The sequence below is a fragment of the Mesoplodon bidens genome (assembly GCF_964165515.1).
Source record: "Mesoplodon bidens genome assembly, chromosome: 5".
Lineage (NCBI taxonomy): Eukaryota > Metazoa > Chordata > Mammalia > Artiodactyla > Ziphiidae > Mesoplodon > Mesoplodon bidens.
This window is the reverse complement of record NC_138161.1, coordinates 124781854-124806748: the sequence shown is the minus strand read 5'-3', so window position 1 is coordinate 124806748 and position 24895 is coordinate 124781854. Positions and strand designations below refer to the sequence as shown.

Here is a 24895-nt window from a genome sequence, read left to right as displayed (position 1 = left end):
CAGACGTGGACCTGTCCACCAGAAAGACAAGATCGAGCCTCAACCACCAGAACACAGGCACTAGTCCCCTCCAACAGGAAGCCTACACAACCCACTGAAACAACCTTAGCCACTGGGGACAGACACCAAAAACAACGGGAACCACGAACCTGCAGCCTGCAAAAAGGAGACCCCAAACACAGGAAGATAAGCAAAATCAGAAGACAGAAAAACACACAGCAGGTGAAGGAGCAAGATAAAAACCTACCAGACCTAACAAATGAAGAGGAAATAGGCAGTCTACCCGAAAAAGAATTCAGAATAATGATAGTAAAGATGATCCAAAATCTTGGAAATAGAATAGACAAAATGCAAGAAAACAGTTAACAAGGACCTAGAAGACTAAAGACGAATCAAGCAACGATTAGAAACACAATAAATGAAATAAAAAATACTCTAGATGGGATCAATAGCAGAATAACTGAGGCAGAAGAATGGATAAGTGCCATGGAGGATAAAATAGTGGAAATAACTGCTGCAGAGCAGAATAAAGAAAAAAGAATGAAAAGAACTGAGGACAGTCTCAGAGACCTCTAGGACAACAATTAAACGCACCAACATTCGAATTATAGGGGTTCCAGAAGAAGAAAAGAAAAAGAAAGGGACTGAGAAAATATTTGAATAGATTATAGTTGAAAACTTCTCTAATACGGGAAAGGAAATAGTTAATCAAGTCCAGGAGGCACAGAGAGTCCCATACAGAATAAATTCAAGGAGAAATACGCCAAGACACATATTAATCAAACTGTCAAAAATTAAACACAAAGAAATCATATTAAAAGCAGCAAGGCAAAAACAACAAATAACACACAAGGGAATCCCCATCAGGTTAACAGCTGATCTCTCAGCAGAAACTCTACAAGCCAGAAGGGAGTGGCAGGACATATTTAAAGTGATGAAGGAGAAAAACCTGCAACCAAGATTACTCTACCCAGCAAGAATCCCATTCAGATTTGATGGAGAAATTAAAGCCTTTACAGACAAGCAAAAGCTGAGAGAGTTCAGCACCACCAAACCAGCTTTACAACAAATGCTAAAGGAACTTCTCTAGGCAAGAAACACAACAGAAGGAAAAGACCTACAATAACGAAACCAAAACAATTAAGAAAATGGGAACAGGAACACACATATCAATAATTACCTTAAATGTAAATGGACTAAATGCTCCCAACAAAAGACACAGATTAGGGCTTCCCTGGTGGCGCAGTGGTTGAGAGTCCGCCTGCCGATGCAGGGGACGCGGGTTCGTGCCCCGGTCTGGGAGGATCCCACGTGCTGCGGAGCGGCTGGGCCCGTGAGCCATGGCCGCTGAGCATGCGCGTCCGGAGCCTGTGCTCCGCAACGGGAGAGGCCACAACAGTGAGAGGCCCGCGTACCGCAAAAAAAAAAAAAAAAAAAAAAGACACAGTTTGGCTGAATGGATACAAAAACAAGACCCATATATATGCTGTCGACAAGAGACCCACTTCAGACCTAGAGACACATACAGATTGAAAGTAAGGGGACGAAAAAAGATATTCCATGCAAATGGAAATCAAAAGAAAGCTGGAGTAGCAATTCTTATATCAGACAAAATAGACTTTAAATTAAAGACTATTAGAAGGGACAAAGAAGGACACTACATAATGATCAAGGGATCGATCCAAGAAGAAGATATAACAATTGTAAATATTTATGCACCCAACATGGAGCACCTCAATACATAAGGCAAATACTAACAGCCATGAAAGGAGAAATCGACAGTAACACACTCAGAGTAGGGGACTTTAACACCCCACTTTCACCAATGGACAGATCATCCAAAATGAAAATAAATAAGGAAACACAAGCTTTAAATGATACATTAAACAAGATGGCCTTAATTGATATTTATAGGACATTCCATCCAAAAACAACAGAATACACATTTTTCTCAAGTGCTCATGGAACATTCTCCAGGATAGATCATATCTTGGGTCACAAATCAAGCCTCGGTAAATTTAAGAAAATTGAAATTGTGTCAAGTATCTTTTCCGACCACAATGCTATGAGACTAGATATCAATCACAGGAAAAGATGTGTAAAAAATACAAACACATGAAGGCAAAACAATACACTACTTAATAATGAAGTGATCACTGAAGAAATCAAAGAGGAAATTAAAAAATACCTAGAAACAAATGACAATGGAGACACGACGACCCAAAACCTATGGGACGCAGCAAAAGCAGTTCTAAGGGGGAAGTTTATAGCAATACAATCCCACCTTAAGAAACAGGAAATATCTCGAGTAAACAACCTGACCCTGTACCTAAAGCAATTAGAGAAAGAGCAAAAAACCCCCAAAGTTAGAAGAAGGAAAGAAATCATAAAGAACACATCAGAAATAAATGAAAAAGAAAAGAAGGAAACGACAGCAAAGATCAATAAAACTAAAAGCTGGTTCTTTAAGATAAACAAAATGGATAAACCATTAGCCAGACTCATCAAGAAAAAAAGGGAGAAAACTCAAATCAATAGAATTAGAAATGAAAAAGGAGAAGTAACAACTGACACTGCAGAACTACAAAAGATCGTGAGAGATTACAAGCAACTGTATGCCAATAAAATGGACAACCTGGAAGAAATGGACAAATTCTTAGAAATGCACCCTGCGAAGACTGAATCAGGAAGAAATAGAAAATATGAATAGACCAATCACAAGCACTGAAATTGAAACTGTGATTAAAAATCTTCCAACAAAAGCCCAGGACCAGATGGCTTCACAGGCCAATTCTATCAAACATTTAGAGAAGAGCTAACACCTATCCTTCTCAAACTCTTCCAAAATATAGCAGAGGGAGGAACACTCCCAAACTCATTCTACGAGGCCACCATCACCTTGATACCAAAACCAGACAAGGATGTCACAAAGAATGAAAAGTACAGGCCAGTATCACTGATGAACATAGATGCAAAAGTCCTCAACAAAATACTAGCAAACAGAATCCAACAGCACATTAAAAGGATCATACACCATGATCAAGTGGGGTTTACTCCAGGAATGCAAGAATTCTTCAATATATGCAAATCAATCAACGTGATACACCATATTAACAAATTGAAGGAGGAAAACCATATGATCATCTCAATAGATGCAGAGAAAGCTTTCGACAAAATTCAACACCCATTTATGATAAAAACTCTGCAGAAAGTAGGCATGGAGGGAACTTTCCTCAACATAATAAAGGCTATATATGACAAACCCACAGCCAACATCGTCCTCAACGGTGAAAAACTGAAACCATTTCCACTAAGATCAGGAACAAGACAAGGCTGCCCACTCTCACCACTCTTATTCAACTTAGTTTTGGAAGTTTTAGCCACAGCAATCAGAGAAGAAAAGGAAATAAAAGGAATCCAAATTGGAAAAGAAGAAGTAAAGCTGTCACTGTTTGCAGATGACATGATACTATACATAGAGAATCCTAAAGATGCTACCAGAAAACTATTAGAGCTAATCAATGAATCTGGTAAAGTAGCAGGATACAAAATTAATGCACAGAAATCTCTGGCATTCCTACATACTAATGATGAGAAATCTGAAAGTGAAATCAAGTAAACACTCCCATTTACCACTGCAACAAAAAGAATAAAATATCTAGGAATAAACCTACTTAAGGAGACAAAAGACCTGTATTTAGGAAATTATAAGACACTGATGAAAGAAATTAAAGATGATACAAATAGGTGGAGAGATATACCATGTTCTTTGATTGGAAGAATCAACATTGTGAAAATGACTCTACTACCCAAAGCAATCTACAGATTCAATGCAATCCTTATCAAACTACCACTGGCATTTTTCACAGAACTAGAACAAAAAATTTCACAATTTGTATGGAAACACAAAAGACCCCGAATAGCCAAAGCAATCTTGAGAACGGAAAATGGAGCTGCAAGAATCAGGCTCCCTGACTTCAGACTATACTACAAAGCTACAGTAATCAAAAACAGAAAGATAGATCAATGGAACAGGATAGAAAGCCCAGAGATAAACCCACGCACATATGGTCACCTTATCTTTGATAAAGGAGGCAGGAATGTACAGTGGAGAAAGGACAGCCTCTTCAATAAGTGGTGCTGGGAAAACTGGACAGGGACATGTAAAAGTATGAGATTAGATCATTCCCTAACACCATACACAAAAATAAGCTCAAAATGGATTAAAGACCTAAATGTAAGGCCAGAAACTATCAAACTCTTAGAGGAAAACATAGGCAGAACACTCTATGACATAAATCACAGCAAGATCCTTTTGGACCCACCTCCTAGAGAAATGGAAATAAAACCAAAAATAAACAAATGGGACCTAATGAAACTTCAAAGCTTTTGCACAGCAAAGGAAACCATAAACAAGACCAAAAGAGAACCCTCAGAATGGGAGAAAATATTTGCAAATGAAGCAACTGACAAAGGATTAATCTCCAAAATTTATAAGCAGCTCATGCAGCTCAAAAGCAAAAAAACAAACAACCCAATCCAAAAATGGGCAGAAGATATAAATACACATTTCTCCAAAGAAGATATACAGACTGCCAACAAACACATGAAAGAATGCTCAACATCATTAATCATTAGAGAAATGCAAATCAAAACTACAATGAGATATCATCTCACACCAGTCAGAATGGCCATCATCAAAAAATCTAGAAACAATAAATGCTGGAGAGGGTGTGGAGAAAAGGGAACACTCTTGCACTGCTGGTGGGAATGTGAATTGGTACAGCCACTATGGAGAACAGTATGGAGGTTCCTTAAAAAACTACAAATAGAACTTCCATATGACCCAGCAATCCCACTACTAGGCATATACTCTGAGAAAACCATAATTCAAAAAGGACATGTACCAAAATGTTCATTGCAGCTCTATTCACAGTAGCCCGGAGATGGAAACAACCGAAGTGTCCATCATCGGATGAATGGATAAAGAAGATGTGGCACATATATACAATGGAATATTACTCAGCCATAAAAAGAAATGAAATTGAGCTATTTGTAATGAGGTGGATAGACCTAGAGTCTGTCATACAGAGTGAAGTAAGTCAGAAAGAGAAAGACAAATACCGTATGCTAACACATATATATGGAATTTAAGAAAAAAAAAGTCATGAAGATCCTAGGGGTAAAACAGGAATAAAGACACACACCTACTTGAGAATGGACTTGAGGATATGGGGAGGGGGAAGGGTAAGCTGTGATAAAGTGAGAGAGTGGCATGGACATATATACACTAACAAATGTAAAATAGATAGCTAGTGGGAAGCAGCCGCATAGCACATCGAGATCAGCTCGGTGCTTTGTGACTACCTGGAGGGGTGGGATAGGGAGGTTGGGAGGGAGGGAGACACAAGAGGGAAGGGACATGGGAACAGATGTATATGTATAACTGATTCACTTTGTTATAAAGCAGAAACTAATAAAAAATAAATAAACAAATGGAACCTAACTAAATTTAAAAGCTTTTGCACAGCAAAGGAAACCATAAACAAAACAAAAAAAATTCATTTTCTCCCACAGAATGGGAGAAAATATTTGCAATCAAAGTGACCAACAAGGGGTTAATCTGCAAAATATACAAACAGCGCATGCAGCTCAATATCAAAAAAACAACAACAGAATAAAAAAATGAGAAAACCTAAATAGATATTTCTTCAAAAAGACATACAGGTGGCCAAAAAGCACATGAAAAGATGCTCAACATCGCTAAGTATTAGAGAAATGCACATCAAATTACAATGAGGTATCACCTCACACCGGTAAGAATGGCCATCATCAAAAAGTCTACAAACAATAAATGCTGGAGAGGGTGCGGAGAAAAGGGAACCCTCCTACACTGTTGGTGGGAATGTAAACTGATACAGCCACTATGGAGAACAGTATGGCGGTTCCTTAAAAAACTAAAAATAGAGCTGCCATATGATCCAGCAACCCCACTCCGAGGTATATATCCTCAGAAAACTATCGTTCTAAAAGATGCATGTGCCCCCGTGTTCACAGCAGCACCATTTACAATAGCCAACACATGCAAACAACCTAAATGTCCATCGACAGAGGAACAGATAAAGAAGATGTGGTATATACATACAACGGAATACTACTCAGCAGAAAAAGGAATGAAATAATGCCATTTGCAGCAACATGATGCACCTAGAGATTATAGACTATACTTACTAAATGAAGCAAGTCACACAGAGAAAGACAAATATCATATGATATCACTTATATATGGAATCTAAAAAAAATGATACAAATGAACCTATTTACAAAACAGAAACAAGACTCACAGACTTCGAAAACAAACTTATGGTTACCAAAGGGGAAAGGTGGGGGAAAGGATAAATTAGTAGGAGTTTGGGATTAACATACACACACTACTGTATATAAAATAGATAATCAACAAGGACCTACTGTATAGCACAGGGAATTCTACTCAGTATTCTGTAATGACCTATATGGGAAAAGAATCTGAGAAAGAGTGGATAGATGTACATGTATAACTGACTCACTTTGCTGGACACCTGAAACTAACACACGGTAAATCAACTGTACTCCAATATAAAATAAAAAATCAAAAAATAATTTAAGGGCTTCCCTGGTGGCACAGTGGTTGGGAGTCCGCCTGCCGATGCAGGGGACACGGGTTCCTGCCCCGTCCGGGAAGATCCCACATGCCGCGGGGCGGTGGGCCCGTGAGCCATGGCCACTGAGCCTGCACGTCCGGAGCCTGGGCTCTGCAACGGGAGAGGCCACAGCAGTGAGAGGCTCGTGTACCACAAAAAATAAATAAATAAATAAATAAATTAAAAAAAAATTTAATATATTTTAATTAACCTAACAGATCCAACCTACTGTTTTAAGAACATAAAGAATCATCAAGGAGATATTTCGTATTATTAAACACGAAGTCTGAAACCATGTACTTCCTTTAACACCACAGCACTCAGACCGGCTACACTCCAGCACAGCTCCAGACAGCGGTGTGTGGGCGTCTGTGTACACACTTACACGTGCAGGCACGTGTGTCCATGAACGTGCACAGAGACGCTCTGGGCTTAGCGGCGATGACAGTGGTGGTGAGGAGGATGACGGCTACGGCACAGGAGCTCTTCCTGAGTGCCAGATACTGAGCCAAGTGCTTCCCGTGCACTAACCCCATCCACTGTCCCTTACTGGGGAGGAGCTACCGTCACACCCACCTCAGCGGGGCTGCTCGGAGGGGCAGAGCCGGGGTGTGAGCCCGCGAGTCCGGTCCCAGCACGCCCACCTTGCAGGGACCGCTCAGTGCCCCGAGGCTGGCAGGCTGTGGCTTTTCTCACAGGGACCCTGGATCCTGCAACAGCACAGGCGGCTGGGCCTCCGAGAGCAGAGCTGGCCCCTCTCAGGCCGGGGTCCTGTCTCCACCCAGTCCCTGGGGGGACAGGTTCACGCAGGAACAGCCCTCCCTAGCGGGGCCCCAGAGCCACAGATGGTGCTGGAAGCCAGGCAGGGCAGTCACCGCCGCGGGGCCAGGAGCGAGGCGCGGGTGGATGGCGGAGGGGAAGGCGGGTGGACCCCTCGGGACTGTCAAGCAGACCCGCCCCCGCCCAGGCCTCCTCGGCCTGTCCTGCAGGAGAGACAGCACAGGCACTGGTGGCCACGGGGGCAGCACGTGGCCAAGCCTGGTGCCCCGGGACTCTCCTTCCTAGGGGCTGAGAACAGCTGCAGCCCATGTGTGCCCATCCTCGCGCCTCGCGGGCCCACTCCCGCCACACGCCAGTGGCTTCGCTGAGAAGCTGCCTCCACCGTCAGCCAGTTGATATCCACACTCAAGAGATGCTCTCTGACGTTGTGCGGTTTTCAGGATCTTGTGCCTTTGCTAGAAATTTTTGGACATGAACTTGTCTGGGGCCAAATAAGTATTCCTTCTGCCTGTCTCATCTGACTGGAGATCCTGCCCTGCCCCCCCACTAGGGCTTCTCCCCTCTGCACGCCAACCCCACACTGCACCCCGAGAGGCCAGTGGGAGCAGTGGAAAGGTCTCCCGGCCCAGAGTCTGGACTCCACCCTGCGTGCCCTGCCGACCCCGTCCCTGCTTTCACTGCCGAGCCCCCCACCTGATCCATGCTCCACCAGGGCCGCGTGAGCCTGCAAAAAAGGGCCTCCTCTGGTTGACTCGCACTCCTATCTTACACACGGGTACACTGAGGCCAGGAGGGGTCACAGAAAGTGGCTCCTATCCTTCCCAAGTCCCCCGAGGGCAAAGGGAGGAGAGCTGCCAGCTTCCGAGTCAGCGTGAGACGTGGGGAGATGGCTGCTGGGGACCGGGTGGGGCCCTGAGCACCTGCCGCTGTGGCAACAAACTCCCCAACCCGAGGACCTCAAAGCATCCTCTCACCCGCCCTTTCCCGAAGGGCAGCAGGAGAGGGAATCACAAACGGCCGCCACCTGGCAACCAGACAAAAGGAGGACCAAGAAGCAGGCACAGGCCAAAGCCAGAGCGTCGGGAGGTCCCAGGCCCCGCAGTGGCCATGCGGCACAGGGTCAGGACCCCATGGTTGCGGTGCCGCCGCGTGGCAGCGTCCAGCGGCTCAGGTGAAGCTGGGCTGAGCGCCTCGCGTTCGGCACTCGTGAGGACACGCCAGCGCCCCGTTGTTCACTGCTCCCAGAACTCATCCCTACATCGTGACCCACAGGCAAGCTGCCCCTCACCCTGGGGGCCGGGCGGGCTCTTCCCCAGGCCCAGCCCCCGCTTGTGCTTCTAGGGCCTCAGAGCTGCAATGCCTCTCACGCCACTGGCGTGCGACCCAGCACTCAGGTGACTCACCTGGTCTGCAGCTCCTCCTGTAAAACGGGCTGGGTCTCCACCCCCAGCCCACTCTGTCACGTGTGGCTCAGATGAGCTGAGGTTTGCAAACTCGACAGCGTGTGGGCATGTGATAGATTTTGTTTTTTTGGGGTTTTTTTGGCTGTGTGGCTTGCAGGATGTTAGCTCCCCAAGCAGGGATGGAACCCCGTGCCCCCTGCAGTGGAAGCGCAGAGTCCTAACCACTGGACCGCCAGGGCAGTCCCAGTATGTGAGAGATTAATGCTCCTCTGATGTTCCATTTTTTCTGAATGTTCCTAGGTCCATCCAAGACCCTCTGATTTCATGAGAAGAAAAGTATACTAGATACCCTTGTGACCCCCGGCCCCTGTAGGTCACAGAGTAACCGTTACCACTCCTCCTAAGATCCGGCTCCCGGTGAAGACACACAAACATTCACGCTTCCTGCACAACAGCCCCATCCTGAGTCCCCTCTCCTCCCAAGAGGGACTGTGGGAGGCGTGTGTGCGTGTCTCTAATTACAGTTACTGTATTTGCTTTGCAGAACTGTTTACACCCAAAGCTATGAAAGACGTAATAAAAAGAAAAACCTATGCTTTTAAAGCACCTCAGAAGCTCATCTTGCCTTCCCTACGTTCTGACGCATCCCTGGGGGCTGCCCCCCACCTCCTCCAGAGGCCCAGCACACACTTCCCCAGGCGGGACACGCCCCTGCCACCTCTAGTGCTTCCCTGCCCGATGACACTGGCACTGGGGCCGAGGCCTGCAGAGGCCGGGCTGGGCCGGGCCTCACCCCTCCAGGGCCCTGGAGCCACAGTGTGGCACTGAAGGGCTTTGGGGCCCTTTCCCAGGCCATGCAGAGGGGCGCCCACACTGGGGAGAGAATACGAAGTTTCTTTCCAGCTCCGGGGACGCCTCTGGCCATCGGGCAGCAGAAGGAGAGGCTAGGGATCCAGAGCGCCTCAACCCCTCCCCACTGCCCACCCCGATGGCGGGCTCAGGCCACATACCAGGATGTCCAAACAGGCCGCCTTCAGCAGGGTGATTTGGTCTGCGATGGTCAAGCCGGTGAAGCCTGGCAGACGTTTAGCAAACTCCACGATCTTAATAATGCACTTGGTAGCCAGTTCACTGAATTTGTCCCAGAGGCCCAGATCCAGTCGGACTCGATGGTCGGCACTGGAATTCTATGAAGGAGAGAAAACACCATCAGGGGTAGTTGTGGGAAGCCAAGCGGAAGGCAGGGGACCGAACACGCTTCCCATCGACCGTGCTGACAATTCACTCTCCACAGGGAGGCTCCGGAAGGTGGGGGAGGGTTGACCTTGTAGGCTAGCGTCATTTTAAAAAAATGCTCAAAATCTTATCCCTGTGCCGCTGGATAATCAAGTAACAGATGTGGGAACCTCTGTTCGGCGATCACTGCAGCTAGTAAATGAAGTGAACGGGAGGAGGAGCCACCACCTGTGACCTGGACGGACTAGTGGCTCTGCCGCTTCAGGAGGGCCGAGGCGAACCGTGGGAGGAGAGGCCCTTCCCGAGACGCTGCATCCAACCATGCCGGACCCACACCAGGAGTTTAGTGTTTAGTCTAAGTCGGTTTGAGTCTGGTTTCTATCACCTGCAACAGGAAGAATTCTAACTAACGTTCAGTCACAGCTTGAGATGGTTTAGGTGGGAGAGCTCCATGTTCTCCACCCAAAGAGCGGTCACGGCGTAGAGAAGGGGGCCCACCTCCACGGCCACCAACGCCTCCCGCCCGGATTACTGCCACAGCTCCTCACGGGTCGCCCTCACTCTACACCCTGACCTCTGCACGGTCCGTTCTTTCACCAGAGGAAGAAAGGGATCCTTCAAAAACACAAGTCAGAGCAAGTCACTGCGCTGCTCAAAATCTGCAGTGATCTCTCACCTCACTCAGACGGAAAGGCCAAGTCCTCTCCACGGCCTGCAAGGCGGGTCCGCTCTCTCGCGTCTCCCCCGGCTCCACAGGGCCCTGCTGTACCCGGACCGGCGGGCACGCCCCTCCCCACGGCCTGCTCTGCCCGCAGACACACCCCTCATTCCTTCCCGGCTGGGCAAACTTGAGCCCCCGCCCGACTACTCTGTGGCCTCCATACCTGCTCTGCGGTCCCAGCCCTCAGCCCCCGACGCACACTCTCGTTTACTTCCTGCCTCACTGTCACTGCCGCGTCCTCAGCGTCCAGAACAGCACCCCGTACACGGCAGGGGCTCAAAACGTTTGTTGAGTGAATGAGTGAGTGAATGAGGCTTCCATGAGTCCACGCTCGTGTAGGATGTCTCAGGGCAACCACCACGCAAGGACGAGGCTGGTGCTTGGGCCCCTGACACCCGGGGACACATCCACGGAGTCTATAAAATGAGCTGTGTTTTTAAGGTTGGCGGGGAACCTGGAAAGGGAAGTTTGCATACGGGGTGGCACAGAGGCCCTAAAACAAGTGGAGGCTGGCCGCCCCACGGCACTCCTGTGGGAAGGGCCAGCGTCCTGCCCGTGACTTCACCCCATCCGTCCCCAAGGACCTGAGGACACGGCGCACCTGGAGGAGCTTGAGCCCAAGCGTGTGGCCACTGGGTCTGTAATTCAACGTAATCGTCGGCTCGCCTGGTTTGTGGGAAGATGACGCGGGAGGGGAGGGGCACAGAGGTGAGCGGACAGCAGGAAGTCATGTCACCGCAGCGCCCATCCACTGCCCGGCCCAGCACGTGTGAACGGGGCCTCCGTCAGCCTCGTACGAGGAGGCTTCATGACGCACCGGGCCCGCCACCCTTCTGTTAAAAGTAACGCACAAGGCGTCTTAACGGCATGTGAATCTAACTCAGCACCATGCAAACCGAAGGGAAGAGGCAGTTGAGAAAACACAGAATAACCTGGCGTCTTATCGTTCCAGTTGCTGGACTCACACGGCACGAGCTTTAAAATGGCTTATATGCTATCCTCCAGCACAGAAGGGCAGAGCTCGGCCCGTCCGGGGGGAGTGAAGGCGGTTAGGGGCGCCCTGGGTGGGGGCCGATCCCAAAACCAGGGGAGGGGGAGAAAGGGAAAGGCCCGGGCTGGGAGGAGCCTCGCCGACAGCTCAGGGGAGCGGAACCACAGCAGAGGGGCAGAGGCAGCCGCTGCCCCCCGGCCCCTCTGAGCAGCGGTGAAGCCCAACCCCACCATGAGATCCAGTTAAAGGGCCATTTTGGTCAAGCAAACAGACCCTTTCCCGCTGCCATGTGCTTCTCTGCTGCTTCTCTGACTGGCGGTACTTTCAGAACGAGGCCCATGAATGGAGGTGGAATCACGGTGTCTTTAAGCCCATCTGGGGCAGCTGCAGGCACTACAGTGCTTCAGCCAGGGCTGCTTGTCCTCCTCCTCAGCCAAGGAGGAAACACAGAAAGTCTTAAAAGGAACGAGGAGCTAAGGTTCCCAGAGGTGGCTGGAATACCCGGGGGCCCGGGTCCAGAGTCTCTGCCCCACGACCGTCCTGAGAAGCTGATGTCCTTTCAAGCTCCACCTGTAGGATGCTCCCGGGGTCCACGGCCCACTTGTCCACTGGGCATGCTTCTCGTGGAACAAGCCCTCCCCCGGGGCTCACTGGGAGCCAGGCCCTGTTCTAAGCGCTTTATGATGAACTTCCTCTAGTTCTCAGGACACCCTCACCTGGCAGCTGCGTCAGTGCCCACCGGCCAGCGCAGAGGCAGCTCGTGCTGCGGCCCTGGGCCCACCCTCTCGGGGCACCACACGGCCTGAATGAACTTTGTCTCCGGAAGCCTGTTCCCTGGTGAGAAACCCCAGAGGCTGAAAGACGCTCGGTATTGCCAGGACGAGGACGTGATGCGTGGCCGGCGTCCACGGTCCACAGACACACACCAACTGCCAGCTGGGCATGTCCATCCGCAGGAGGACAACACACAGAGGCCCCAACACACACGCCACGTGGTACTGAGACCCGGACGCTTCTAACCATGTGGCAACCGCCCTGCCACTGAGCGGGAGACACAGGGATGGGGCAGGGGCGGGGCTCTGAGGGCCCCCAAGTGTTTCCTGGACCTCTGGCTAGAAGCGAGGGAGACAGTGCAGGACTTCCCTGAAGCTAATGTTTCAGGGGTGCTCCTGGACCCCTCCCCCCGCAAGATGCCTGGGCCAGGCCAGGAGGCTGGAGGGGCCCCTCTGGACAGCCAGGTGGTCTCAGAATGCAGGGGCCTTGGTGGAGGGCAGGGTGTGGCCTGAGGGAACCAGCTGCAAGATGGAGGGTGTCCAGCGTTCCACATGCTAGATTCGGGGTGGCTTCGTGATCCTGTGGGTGGATTAAGGGCTCCTCACGTCTCCACAGCCCCACCTCCCAAGCCCTCGGAGGGCAGCCCGTGTCCCTCAGGGCCTGTGAGGGGGTGCACAGCTGCACACGGCGGGAAGCAGGAGCAGACAGCCCAGGCTGGGCCGCGCCCCCGGGAGACTGCCTTGCTGTCCCAGCCACACTTACGCTGCCAGGACTGGGCATGTGGCTCCAAAAAATGACAAAGCATTCATACAGAGTCAGGAGGAGGAGACCGGTCCGTTCTGTATGTCTCTGGGCCAGAAATGGTACAGGGTGCACCGGTATGCTTCCCTCATCTACCCTCCCCGGCAGCCCCAAGAGCGAGTCACAGCTCTGACTCCCGTTACACGGATGAGGAGCGGGGCTCCAACGACGACTCCAAGGTCATGGAACACCCAAGCAGCACAGGCAAGACGTGAACCTGGGCCTAGGAAGCCCTAAAGCCTGGATGCCAGCGTCACGGTCGCCGAGGAAGCAGAGCATACACCCCCAGAGCTGGGCCGTGTACTCTCTGGAGAGTGCATCGTCCACAGCCCCACCCTGGTCCCCAGAGTCCCCCCTTGCCCCCTTGCTTTTCAGGAAGGTCACTGGTCAGAAGGCTCGCCAAGGAGCCCGGCGCTGAGCCTGCAGGTGAGCACCCTGTCCAGGCCCAGGTGTGGAGGGTGGGCGCTAGCTTCCTGCCCTCCCCTCCCATTGCTGGGTCCTGACCAGGGTCCCAAATCGACCCTAATCAGGAAGAAAAAGGAGCTACTCTTTCAATGATCTGTAGGCTGGCAGCTAGCTGCCTTTCTAATTCTTCCCTGCCCACTTATTCCAAGGCCACCTGACAGGGAAGCCAGCTGGGCAAAGGCACCAAAGTCCCCTCACAGTGGAAGCAGCTGCCCGTTCGACAAGCTCCTTATGGAAAGCGCTCGCCCCGTGGCCGAAGTGCCTGCAAAGGACGCGTCATGGCGGCTGCTCTTCATTTACACCTGTGCCTACTTCCCGAAAGGACTGCGAGTTGCTTACAATAAAAACAGAGATAGATCTGTGCACAGAGACAAGGGTTGGAGGAAGCAGCAGCGCCTGCAGGGCGTCAGGCCGCCCCGCGGTTAGGGATCGTCCCCTGGAGACGGGACGGGTATGGCCACTTTCCCTGCTGGATCCAAAGAGGCGCAGAAAGCCCCTGCAAAGCGCTTAGGACTAAGGGCCCTCACTGGGGACCGAGGGGGCAGGGAAGGGGCGCTGGTGGCTCTCGGGGAAGCCCTGGCCTGGGGCTGGGAGCAGACCCTGAGACTAGGATTCCAACGCGAGCAGCTTATGTGGGCAGAGGTCCTGGGAAGCACTGGGAGAGGAGTGGAAGGGCCGTGGGCACCGGGCTCCACCTTGTTGGAGAGCTTTGGGAGCCCTCGGGCCAGGGCTGCTCCCAGGAGTGTCGACCCCGCCCCACTCTGCCCCCTGTGTGAAGCACGCTGCCCCACAGGCACAAAAAGCCTCGAGGCAGCGTCGTGGGGCTGCAGAATGAGCCACAGGGATGCGGGACGCCGGATGCTGGCAGCGGCCCCACTGGCCTGGAAGCAGGTAAAATCAGACCTCGGGCACAAAGAGGCTCTCGGATTCCGCCAGGAGGCCTGGGGGAGAGTCCCTGGCTGTGCTGACCCGCAGAGGGACGACGGTCCCGAGGGGGCGCTTTGGTCCTAGGCTGCACCAGGGCGTGTGTACTTGTGTTTGCCCTGCCCTCCTCCAGACCAGAGTGGCGGCCACTTCACCTGGTGACCAGGTGAGGCAGAGTCTGGGGCACGGACGAGGCCACCCTGACGCCCCAACCCGGGGAAGAGGGCCGGGGCCCCAGGGGGGCAGCAAATGACCCCACGGGTTGTCTCTCACCGCGGGACCTGGCTTACAAGTTTCCACCTCCAGGAAGCCCTCCCTGCTGGGACTGTTCTCTTTTACTCTGTCTTCTGGAGGGAAAGTTGATTTATCCCTGGGTAACAGCCCTGTCCTCCTAGCTAGACTCCTGGTGTCCCCCATCTCCACCCTGCCTTGTCACCCACCCTCCTGAGACACGGTGTGCCGTGTGGGGTTAGAAGAGCTGCCCCGGAGTCAGACTGCCCACATCCAAGGACACCCACTGGCTACGGGGCGTGGGGAAAGTGACTTATCCCTCTGTCATACGGAGCGCTGCACCCGCCTCGCGCTGGCTCCGTAAGGAGTAAAAGAATTCACACAGCGAGAGAGAGAGTACGTAGCGCGGCCCCTGGTACGGAGGAAACGCTCAGCGAGTACTGGCTGTAATAATGATGACCGTAACAACAATAAAGACTCCTGATCAAAACTGCCGACTTCTCTCCACCACTTCGGACTGAAATTCAACGAGGCCGAGGGAAGTGAAGTAACGTGCACACGGTCGCACGGCTGGTTGGCGGCAGAGCAGGATTTAAACCACATTCATTCCTAGCACCCCTGCTCCTGACTCATGGCGTCACCCGTCACCCAGGTCTCCAGGCCTGCCTTCCCTCGCAGGCCGACCTCAAGGCTCCCGATGCCGCCCCGTCCTGCGTCTGCTCTGGGCTGGATGGCGCCCCTGCGCGCAAGGGGGACTCGTCCGCTGAGTCAACAGCAGGCCAGGTCAGCAGCTTCACAGACTGGCCAGCGTCTCTCCTTGTCCCTGACACCAAGGCCTGGGGGCCCAGAAAATCGCCCTGGGCCTCGCTACTCGAAGTACGCTCGTGGCCTTTGCTACTCAGAGTGTGGTTTGCAGACCAGCAGCACCTGGGAGTCTATGAGCAACGCCCGCCCACACCTGCTGAACCAGAACCTGCATTTTAATAGCTGCCAGGTGCTTTGTAAGCTGGCGGAGGACTGGGGAGCAAGCTCTAGGTTCTTCTTCTCTGGGCAGCTCAGCCAGGGGACTTGCGGCTAAGTCCAGCGCCAGCTCTTTAGAAGCTGGTGCCACTCACCGTGCAGCCTCGGTGCCCCACTTGCTGTTTTTCGCCCCCGCCCGCATCATCATTTCACCTTTTTATCCCCATGACCTTCCCTACTATTCTTTTTCTAGCACGTCTCAGTCAATCAGACCAGCAAACACTGCAATACTTTGATTTTTAAAAAGCGTGTCTACCAGCATCTTGGGCGGGCAACGTGAGCCACTGAAGAGGCCAGAACAACATTCTAGTTGCACTCACTCATTCAGTCGACAAATATTATTGAGCGCCACATGCTAGGAATACACGTCAACGCACAAAACACATGCAAAAGCCACTAAAAAATTCAAGTATCTAAAGACATCTCCATCAGCACATCCAGACCAGCCGACAAAGCATCCTGCCTTGTGACCTCACCTGTCCCCCACCCCCTTCTCTTCACTTCTCCCTCAGCGAGGCCATTCCCAGGGGAGCACAGGGAGCAGAGGGGGACCTCCCAGCTCGGTCCCCCTTCGCTTTCCCAGCCCCCCCTCCCCCAGACCTTCTGTGGAGCCAGACCCTGGGCGGGTGAGGCCCAGTCCCCCAGGCGGGCTCTTCCAGCTGGAGCGGGGCCCGTGAAGGGCTCAGCCCGGCTCTCCGTCCCCGCTGGGCTCTGCACCGGCGTCCGCCGCCGGGACTCCCGGCCGCCTCCCTAGCCCTCCTCGGCCCCTTCACGCGGCTGTGGGTCCCCGCGAGCAGCAGCGTCTCACTCACCCTGGCCCGGAGCCTCGCATGTGCCCAACCTGTGCGTCCTGACCGAGCGGGAGGAAATGCCCACCCTACTCAGCGGCTGCTGCAACCCCGGCCCGGAGGGCCGGCCGCGGCGTCTCCTTACTCTGCCCGGGCCTGCCAAGCTCGGGGCGGGGAGCGTGCGCACGTGCGTCTGCGTGCGCGTCTGCGTGCGAGTGCGCGGCGGGGCGGGGTGGGCGGGGCTTCTCACCGTGGTGTACTTGCCCAGCTGGCAGAGCGAGGGGAAGGTTTCCTGGTGGGCTTTCCTGATCTTCTCCGTGAGATCGTCCAACTCGGCCGTCATTTCGTAGCTTTCCGTGCATTCCTGCTTCGAAGGCTCCTTCTTTTTCTTGTTTCTGTCATTCCTGACCGCTGCAGACAAGAGAGCAGACACACCAGGGTCACTCGTGGCGAGGGCTGCGCTACCCGATGCTGCCTGGGAAGGGATGGGGGTCGGCGGGAGGAGATCCGACCAGCACATCTCCCGAGGCGAGGGTGTGGCTGCCGGGGGACTTGTCTGTCTGCGCTGCAGCCGCCAGCCGGTTCCTAAGGAGAGCTCAGCTCACCCAGAGGGCCTAGAGCCTGTTTGTTCGGAGGGAACTTCCTATCTGGACTCGTTCCTGGAAGAATTTTTCCGGGCAGGTTCTCCGCAGTTCCAGAGGGGATGGCCTGAAAGGCGCTCCAGGGAAACCCCTTTTTCCTGGGAGACACGTCCCAGAATGGAGCCAGGGATTCCTAGCTGGGCCTTTTGGTTCATTTTTTTGCTTTTCAGTTTTCTGAATTAACTGGCACCTTTTTATTTTTTATTTTTGGCCCCAGCTTGTGGGATCTTAGTTCCCCCACCAGGGATCGAACCTGGGCCCTCAGCAGTGAGAGCACAGAGTCCTAATCACTGGACCGCCAGGGAATTCCCTTAACTGACACTTTCGAAGAAATTCATCTCCAAGGGGACGGGGTTTGGGGTGCTGTCCCTTCATGTTTTTCTGCTTCTTAAACTTTCTGTATTAGTCATACAGTCTTTTATTACTTACAGTTTTAAAAAGTAATAATCTATGCATCATGAGCCCTCAGCCTGGAAAGCTGTTCATTCATTCATCCTTTATCTGCCTGCAGCCCTCATCCCCACACTTTGTCTGGCCCTGGACCTCATGGGCATGGTATTGGCCTCCATGCTGGGTGGTCATCCCACAGCACAGCCTCTCAGATGACCCAGATTTGAGGGCACTCAGAGCTCTGGCTCTGGCAAGGGTCTCCTGGGGAAGGAACCTGGGACCCAGGGAGGCTGACAGATAAAACTAGGTCATGCAATCCACACTGCCCGGGGACCCAGAGTTGCCAGGATGGACACTGCCTGCTGTGTCTGCCACCACCCTGACCTGGGAGTCTGTGCTGCAAACGACCCAGGGCATGATCTGATCTGCTCTAAGAGGATTTGGCCTGGTCCTTCCTGAGAGCCCCGGGCGATCTGAGAGCTGGCAGATTCCTGGGTCTGGGCCCACACCGTGAGGACCACAAGGCCGCCTGGGGCAGGAGCTGAGGGCAGAGTAAAAGCAAGGCACAAGCTCAGGGAGAGGAGAAAAGGTGAAAAGAAAGAGGTAGGGAGGGAGGGAAAAGGGAGGGGGGTGAGTGGTACTGAAAAACCCCATGGTCCGTATAAGCGCCTCACACCTGCAGTGGGGAGGGTATTTCTGAGTATCTTCAGCATCGTACTGGGAGCCGTGTCTACAGTGCCTCACTTCATCCCCTTCCCAGGTAGGCAATTTTAAACCCATTTTACAGACAAAGAAATGAAGCCTCAGAGAGGCTAAGGGATGTGCCCATGACTACACAGCTTACACGACCCTTCCTTGTGTCCACTTGCTTGTTTGTAACCAAGTGGACGCATTTGAGAAGAAAACCTGTGCAGGTGATTTTCTTCTCCAGGACTCTGAAATGACACTGTTCTTTGGCTCAGAACATTTCCAGGACTAGGACAAGTGCATAAAGACAGTTTGAGGTATCTCAGCCTCACAGGAAGGCTAGCTGTGTGCCCAAACCACTCCCGCAGGTGCAGGACACAGGTGAGGGCAGCATGGTTTAAAGCAGGAAAAATGCAAAAGTAAAAAAAAAAAAAAAAAAAAATCCCTTTTGAAATCACATCAAAAAAATTAAAAAAAAATACTTAGGAATAAACCTGACCAAGGTGGTGAAAGACTTATATACTGAGAACTATAAACCATTAATAAAGGAAATTGAAGATGATTCAAAGAAATGGAAATATATCCCATGCTCTTGGATTGGAAGAATTAATATTGTTAAAATGGCCATACCACCCAAAGCAATCTACAGATTTAATGTGATCCCTATCAAATTACCCATGACCTTTTTCACAGAACTAGAATAATCCTAAAATTTATATGGAGCCACAGAAGACCCAGAATCGCCAATGCAGTCCTGAGGAAAAAGAACAAAGCAGGAGGCATAACCCTCCCAGACTTCAGACAATACTACAAAGTTACATTAATCAAAACAGTGTGGTATTGGCACCAAAACAGATATATGGATCAATGGAACAGAATAGACAGCCTAGAAATAAACCCACACACCTATGGACAATTAATCTTCAACAAAGGAGGCACTTTGTTGTACAGTGTACAGTGTACAGTGGAGAAAAGACAGTCTCTTCAGCAAGTGGTGCTGGGAAAGTTGGACAGCCGCATGTAAATCAATGAAGTTAGAAGACACCCTCACACCATACACGAAAATAAATTCAAAATGGCTTAAAGGGGACTTCCTTGGTGGCACAGTGGTTAAGAATCCGTGTACCAATGCAGGGGACATGGATTCGAGCCCCGGTCCAGGAAGATCCCACATGCCGCAGAGCAACTAAGCCCATGCACCACAACTACTGAAGCCTGTGTGCCTAGAGCCCGTGTTCCATAACAAGAGAAGCCACCGCAATGAGAAGCCTGCGCACTGCAATGAAGAGTAGACCCCGCTCACTGTGACTAGAGAAAGCCTGCACACAGCAACAAAGATCCAATGCAGCCAAAAATAAATAAATAAAACATATATTGCAAAAAATAAAAAATGGCTTAAAGACTTAAACATAAGACAGGACATCATAAAACTCCTAGAAGAAAACATAGGCAAAATATTCTCTGACATAAACTAAACCAATGTTTTCTTAGTTCAGTCTTCCAAGGCAATAGAAATAAAAGCAAAAATAAACAAATGGGACCTAATCAGACTTATACATCATCAAAAAGTCTACAAATTACAAATGCTGGAGAGGGTGTGCAGAAAAGGGAACCCTCTAATGCTGTTGGCGGGAATGTAAAGTCGTACAGCCACCATGGAAAACAGGATGGAGGTTTCTCAAAAAACTAAAAATAGTGTTGCCATATGATCCAGCAATCCTACTCCTGGGAATATATTCGGAGAAAACTAGTTCAAAAAGATACATGCACCCCTTTGTTCACAGACGCACTATTTACAATAGCCAAGACATGGAAGCAACCTAAATGTCCATCGACAGAGGAACGGATAAAGAAGATGTGGCACATATATACAATGGAATATTACTCAGCCATAAAAAGAATGAAATAATGCCATTTGCAGCAACATGGATGGACTTAGAGATTATCATACTGAGTGAAGTAAGTCAGAGAAAGACAAATACCATATGATATCACATATATGTGGAATCTAAAATATACCACAAATGAACCTATCTACAAAACACAAGTGGACTCATGGACATAGAGAACAGACTGGTGGTTGCCAAGGGGAAGGAGGGGTGGGGGAGGGATGGATTGGGAGGTTGGGATTAGCAGATGCAAAGCATTATATACAGGATGGAAAAACAACAAGGTCCTACTGTATAGCACAGGGAACTATATTCAATATCCTGTGATAAACCATAATGGAAAAGAATATAAAAAAGAATATATATATATATATATATATATATATATATATATATATGAATCACTTTGCTGTACAGCAGAAAGTAACAACAGTGTAAATCAACTATACTTCAATAAGATAAATAAAAAAAAATAAAGTGGGGAGAATGCAGAGAACACGGTCAGCACAGGGGAGACAAGCCCAAGGCAGTGGGCATCTGCGTTCGACGGGGAGGCCACGGCCCGAGGCCTTGTGAGCACCGTGGCTCTGAGGGCAGGTTGCCAGCCCCCCGGCCCCCTCCTGGCCCTGCTGAGAACCCTCTCCTTCAGCTAACACTAAAGTCCTGTCTGAGCAAGATGGTCCTTCTGAAACAAGAGTCCCGAGGAGAACAGTTTGGCAGGTCCTCACAAACTTAAGCGTACGATCCATGCATACCTGCACACAAACGTTCAGAGCAGCGTGATTCCCAACAGCCCAGAAGTGGAAACAGCCCACATGCCCATCCACTGATGAACAGAGGAACAAAACTGGTCTATCCAGACAGTGGAATATTATTGGCCACAAAAAGGAATGAAATTCAGATACATGTTACAACATGGATGAACCTTGAAAACATGATGTCAGTGAAAAAAGCAAGTCACAAAAGGCCACATATTGTATGGTTCTATTCTTATGAGATGTTCACGACAAGCTAATTCATAGGTAGAAAGCAGGTCGGTGGTTGCCAAAGGCTGGGGTGGGAGTGAGGGGATGGAAAGTGACTCCAGTTGGGCCCAGGGTTCCTTCTGGGGAGATGAAAATATTCCAGAATTAGACAGCGGTAATGGCCGTACAACTGTGTGAATATATTACAAACCACTGGACTGTATACTTTAAAGGGATTAGTATTATGCTATGTGAATTGTATCTTAAAACAACAAGAACCACCACAAAAACTCAAAGCCCCGGTGGGAGGCCACACCAACACTTGGACCTGCTTTGACCACGATGGCACCTGGACCGCTTGACTCACCCGCGGCAGCAATGCTGCTCACCGATCTCTCAGCGAGGGCCAGCCCCTCCTTCACGTAACTAAAGAATTCTTGCTCACTAAATTCCACAGTGAACCAGGAGTGGTGGGCATTATAATTCCATGTCTACACTCTAGAAACCCGAGGCCCAAGATCACTCTGTTTGAAACTCGTCAAGATTTCAGTGGAAGACACACAAAAGCAAAGATAGGGGGCACACACAGTACCTGCAGTCCGTCCCCAGCACGCCTAAGCATCATCCACTGCCACACAGCCCACCCATGGCCCCCTGGAAAATTAAACTCAGAGGAGCAACCACCGCTCTAGAGGGTTATGCTCTGTGAGCTGCCACCACTGAGCATCTGCACCCAGGCAGAAAGCAGAGGTGAGGTGGGAAGGGGACCTCGGAGAGTGCCGCAGGGCACCGGGTCGGGGGCACTCCTCATTTGCAAAGCCAGAGCTCCATCTGTTGTGCTCCGGGGCCCAAGCTTGGGGCACTCTCAGCGGCTGACTGGTTGCCAGAGGACTAGTGCATAACCTCATGCTGCCTGCCAGATGGCTCCTGCCCTCCCAAAGCAAAATCCCCAGCCCCTAACTGTGTCCATCACCAAAGGATTCCTGGGACTATCGCAGACTCCTCAGCAACTGCAAATTGCAGCCACCCCGTGCACGATAACACCCCAATTATGTAGAGGCTCCTAAGTTGATGGATGGATTCTCTAAACATTGGCTTCAGCATTTCGCTTTGCTCAATGGTTTTGAACTGCTGTGGAGCACAGATGTGGTATCTGGGCCAGGCGGATGGAAGGCTGCCAGAATGTCCAGAATAAGGGATGCCTTCTATATCCAGTCACTATTCTAAATGCTTTTTTATAAATAAACTCATTTAACCCTCATGAAGAACCTATGGGGTAGGTACCATTATCCCCATTGTACAGATGAGAACACTGAGTCACAAAATGGTTAAGAACCTGCCCAAGGTCACACAAACAGAAAGGATGGAGCCGGGATGGGACCCTGGCACATGGAGGCTTGATCACTGTACTACTCAGCATGGCAAAGGAAAGGCAGGGGTGAGCCTGGAGCTGAGACGGTGGGGCCAGGCCAAACTCCTGGGTAGTGGCTCTGCTGCCTGCCTGCTGGGCTGCGGCATCCAGGTCAGAGAGGAGACCATCACAGGGCCCTCCCTGTGCCAGGGACGAAGCGGTGCAGGGCTGGGGAGGCGTCTCCGTCCTGTCTCGGGGGACTCATGTCAGCAGCTGCCAGGGCGGGGCAGGAGCTCACCCCTGTGCGGGGCTCTAGTGCGGGGCAGGGGGGCCACTCACAGTTGCTGCAGGGTCCGGGGATCTGACCACTCCCCACCCCGGAGTTGCCGGCCCCTCTTACAGCCTCTCTCCTCGATGCATGGTGGGCTGGGTGGGAAGGGTGAGTCTCCTGTGAAGCTTCTGTGTGCTAGTCACACAGGAAGGAGGATGGAAGCCCTTCCACGTGGACGTGGGTGGACCTGTGGGCAGCACTGTGGGCCCGTGGCTGTAAGTGGCAATGATGCTTTCAGAGAAGGCGGCTGGTAGCGGCGGCACGTGAGCAGGTGCACCACTGCTTTGTCCGTTCATTCAGTCACCAAATGCTTTGTGAGCCTCCACTCCGTGCCATCTGCCGTGGGGACGGAGTGGTGACCACACAGCTGGCTCCTGTTGCCTCGGGGCTCACTCAGGGTGGGAGACAGTCATGAATCATGTGATAGCAGTGACACTGATAGGACTGTTGGCCTCACTATCACTACAGATACTGAGACTCTAGTACTAGGGTGTTTTTTTTTTTTTTGTGGGTTCTTTGTTTTGTTTTGTTTTGGCTATGCTGCACGGCCTGCTGGATCTTACTTTCCCAACCAGGGATTGAACCCGTGCCATGGCAGTGAAAGCTCTGAGTCCTAACCACTGGACCTCCAGGGAATTCCCTAAAGTGTTAATTATGATAAGACTGAAAAGGTTAATACAGCTTCCCAGCAGCTCTGGGCGCTCGGTGAAGCCATTTATTCATATTAGGTCATTCAACGTTCACAGCCGCCTGACAAGGAAGTATCGTTATTATGCCCATTTTGCACAAGAGAAAACTGAGGCACAGAAAAGTAAGTAACCTGCCCCCTCCTGTTAAGTGATGTGGCGTGAACTCTGAACTCAGAAAACCTGGCTCCGGGGCCCTCAGCCGTATCTGTCGCACTCATATGTGACGCCACGATGCAGTGAGTGTCGTGGAGGAGGCTGCAGGAGCACTGCGTGTGTGCACGTGTGTGTGCGTGTGTGTGCACGTGTGCGTGTGTGTGTGTTGTGTGTGTAGGGGGGCAGCGGGTGGTCCAGGATCGGGAACTGATGCTGGAGAAAGGGGAGGGGGGGATGGGGGAGGGATGGAGGGATGGGCTGGTAGGTGGGGAGCCCACGATGCTCTTCTCTGCAAGTCTGGGGTGGGCGGTGCTCAGCCCTGAAGGCCGCCTGCAATGTGTGAGGGGTGGTCTCTTCTCTCAGCCCGACTGCAACTGGCTGGCACGTGTCCAGTCCTGCGACGTGCCTGGGGGTTTGGCAACTGCTTTCAGGCACGGTGCATCCCTGGGAGGGCCGGGGGTTGGGCGGGCAGGAGGAGGGCACCAACTGTCACCTCTGCATCAGCGCCCCATCACGGTGGAGGTGGGCAATTACTCTTCCACATGGCCCTCCCCTCCTAGTCTGTGAGCATCAGGAAGGCAAGGGCCATATTTTACTTATGTCTGCGTCCCCAGGGCTTGATACATCGTCTGGCCCATGGTGAAGGGTGAGCATGTGGCAGATGCGGAGCTCTGTCGGCCATCAGGGCCTGGGTGCAGCAATGCAGAGCTCACCTGAGCCTCTTTCTTCCAGAAATTAAAGGTCTCATCATCAGCTCCAGGCCTGCAAGGGACTCATGGCCACTCTCGGCCCCAACAGTGCAGCCGATAAAGCGGGAGGCGTGCAAAGGCTCACGAGTGTAATTGACACACCTGGTAGAGCCCGGCCCCGTATCTGCAAAGTGCTTCTTGGACGAAAGGTGCTTCAGAAGATATCAAGTATTCTCCTTGTGAGGGCTAAGTGCCACAAATCAGATATGGTGGCATAAAAGTAACATATTTATGAT

The 24895-nt window shown here is 51.3% G+C and overlaps 1 protein-coding gene across 2 annotated transcripts in view; it reads right to left on the bottom strand.

Moving 5' to 3' along the window:
- RARB (retinoic acid receptor beta) overlaps nt 1–24895 on the bottom strand; it is a 196874-nt gene that overhangs the window by 25033 nt on the left and 146946 nt on the right. For both annotated transcript variants that reach the window (XM_081236100.1, XM_081236101.1), the window contains exons 4-5: nt 17065–17225; nt 9874–10050 (exon numbers count right to left, since the gene is read on the bottom strand). In XM_081236100.1, the coding sequence (XP_081092226.1) occupies nt 9874–10050; nt 17065–17225 (338 nt within the window). The remainder of the gene's footprint in view (nt 1–9873; nt 10051–17064; nt 17226–24895) is intronic.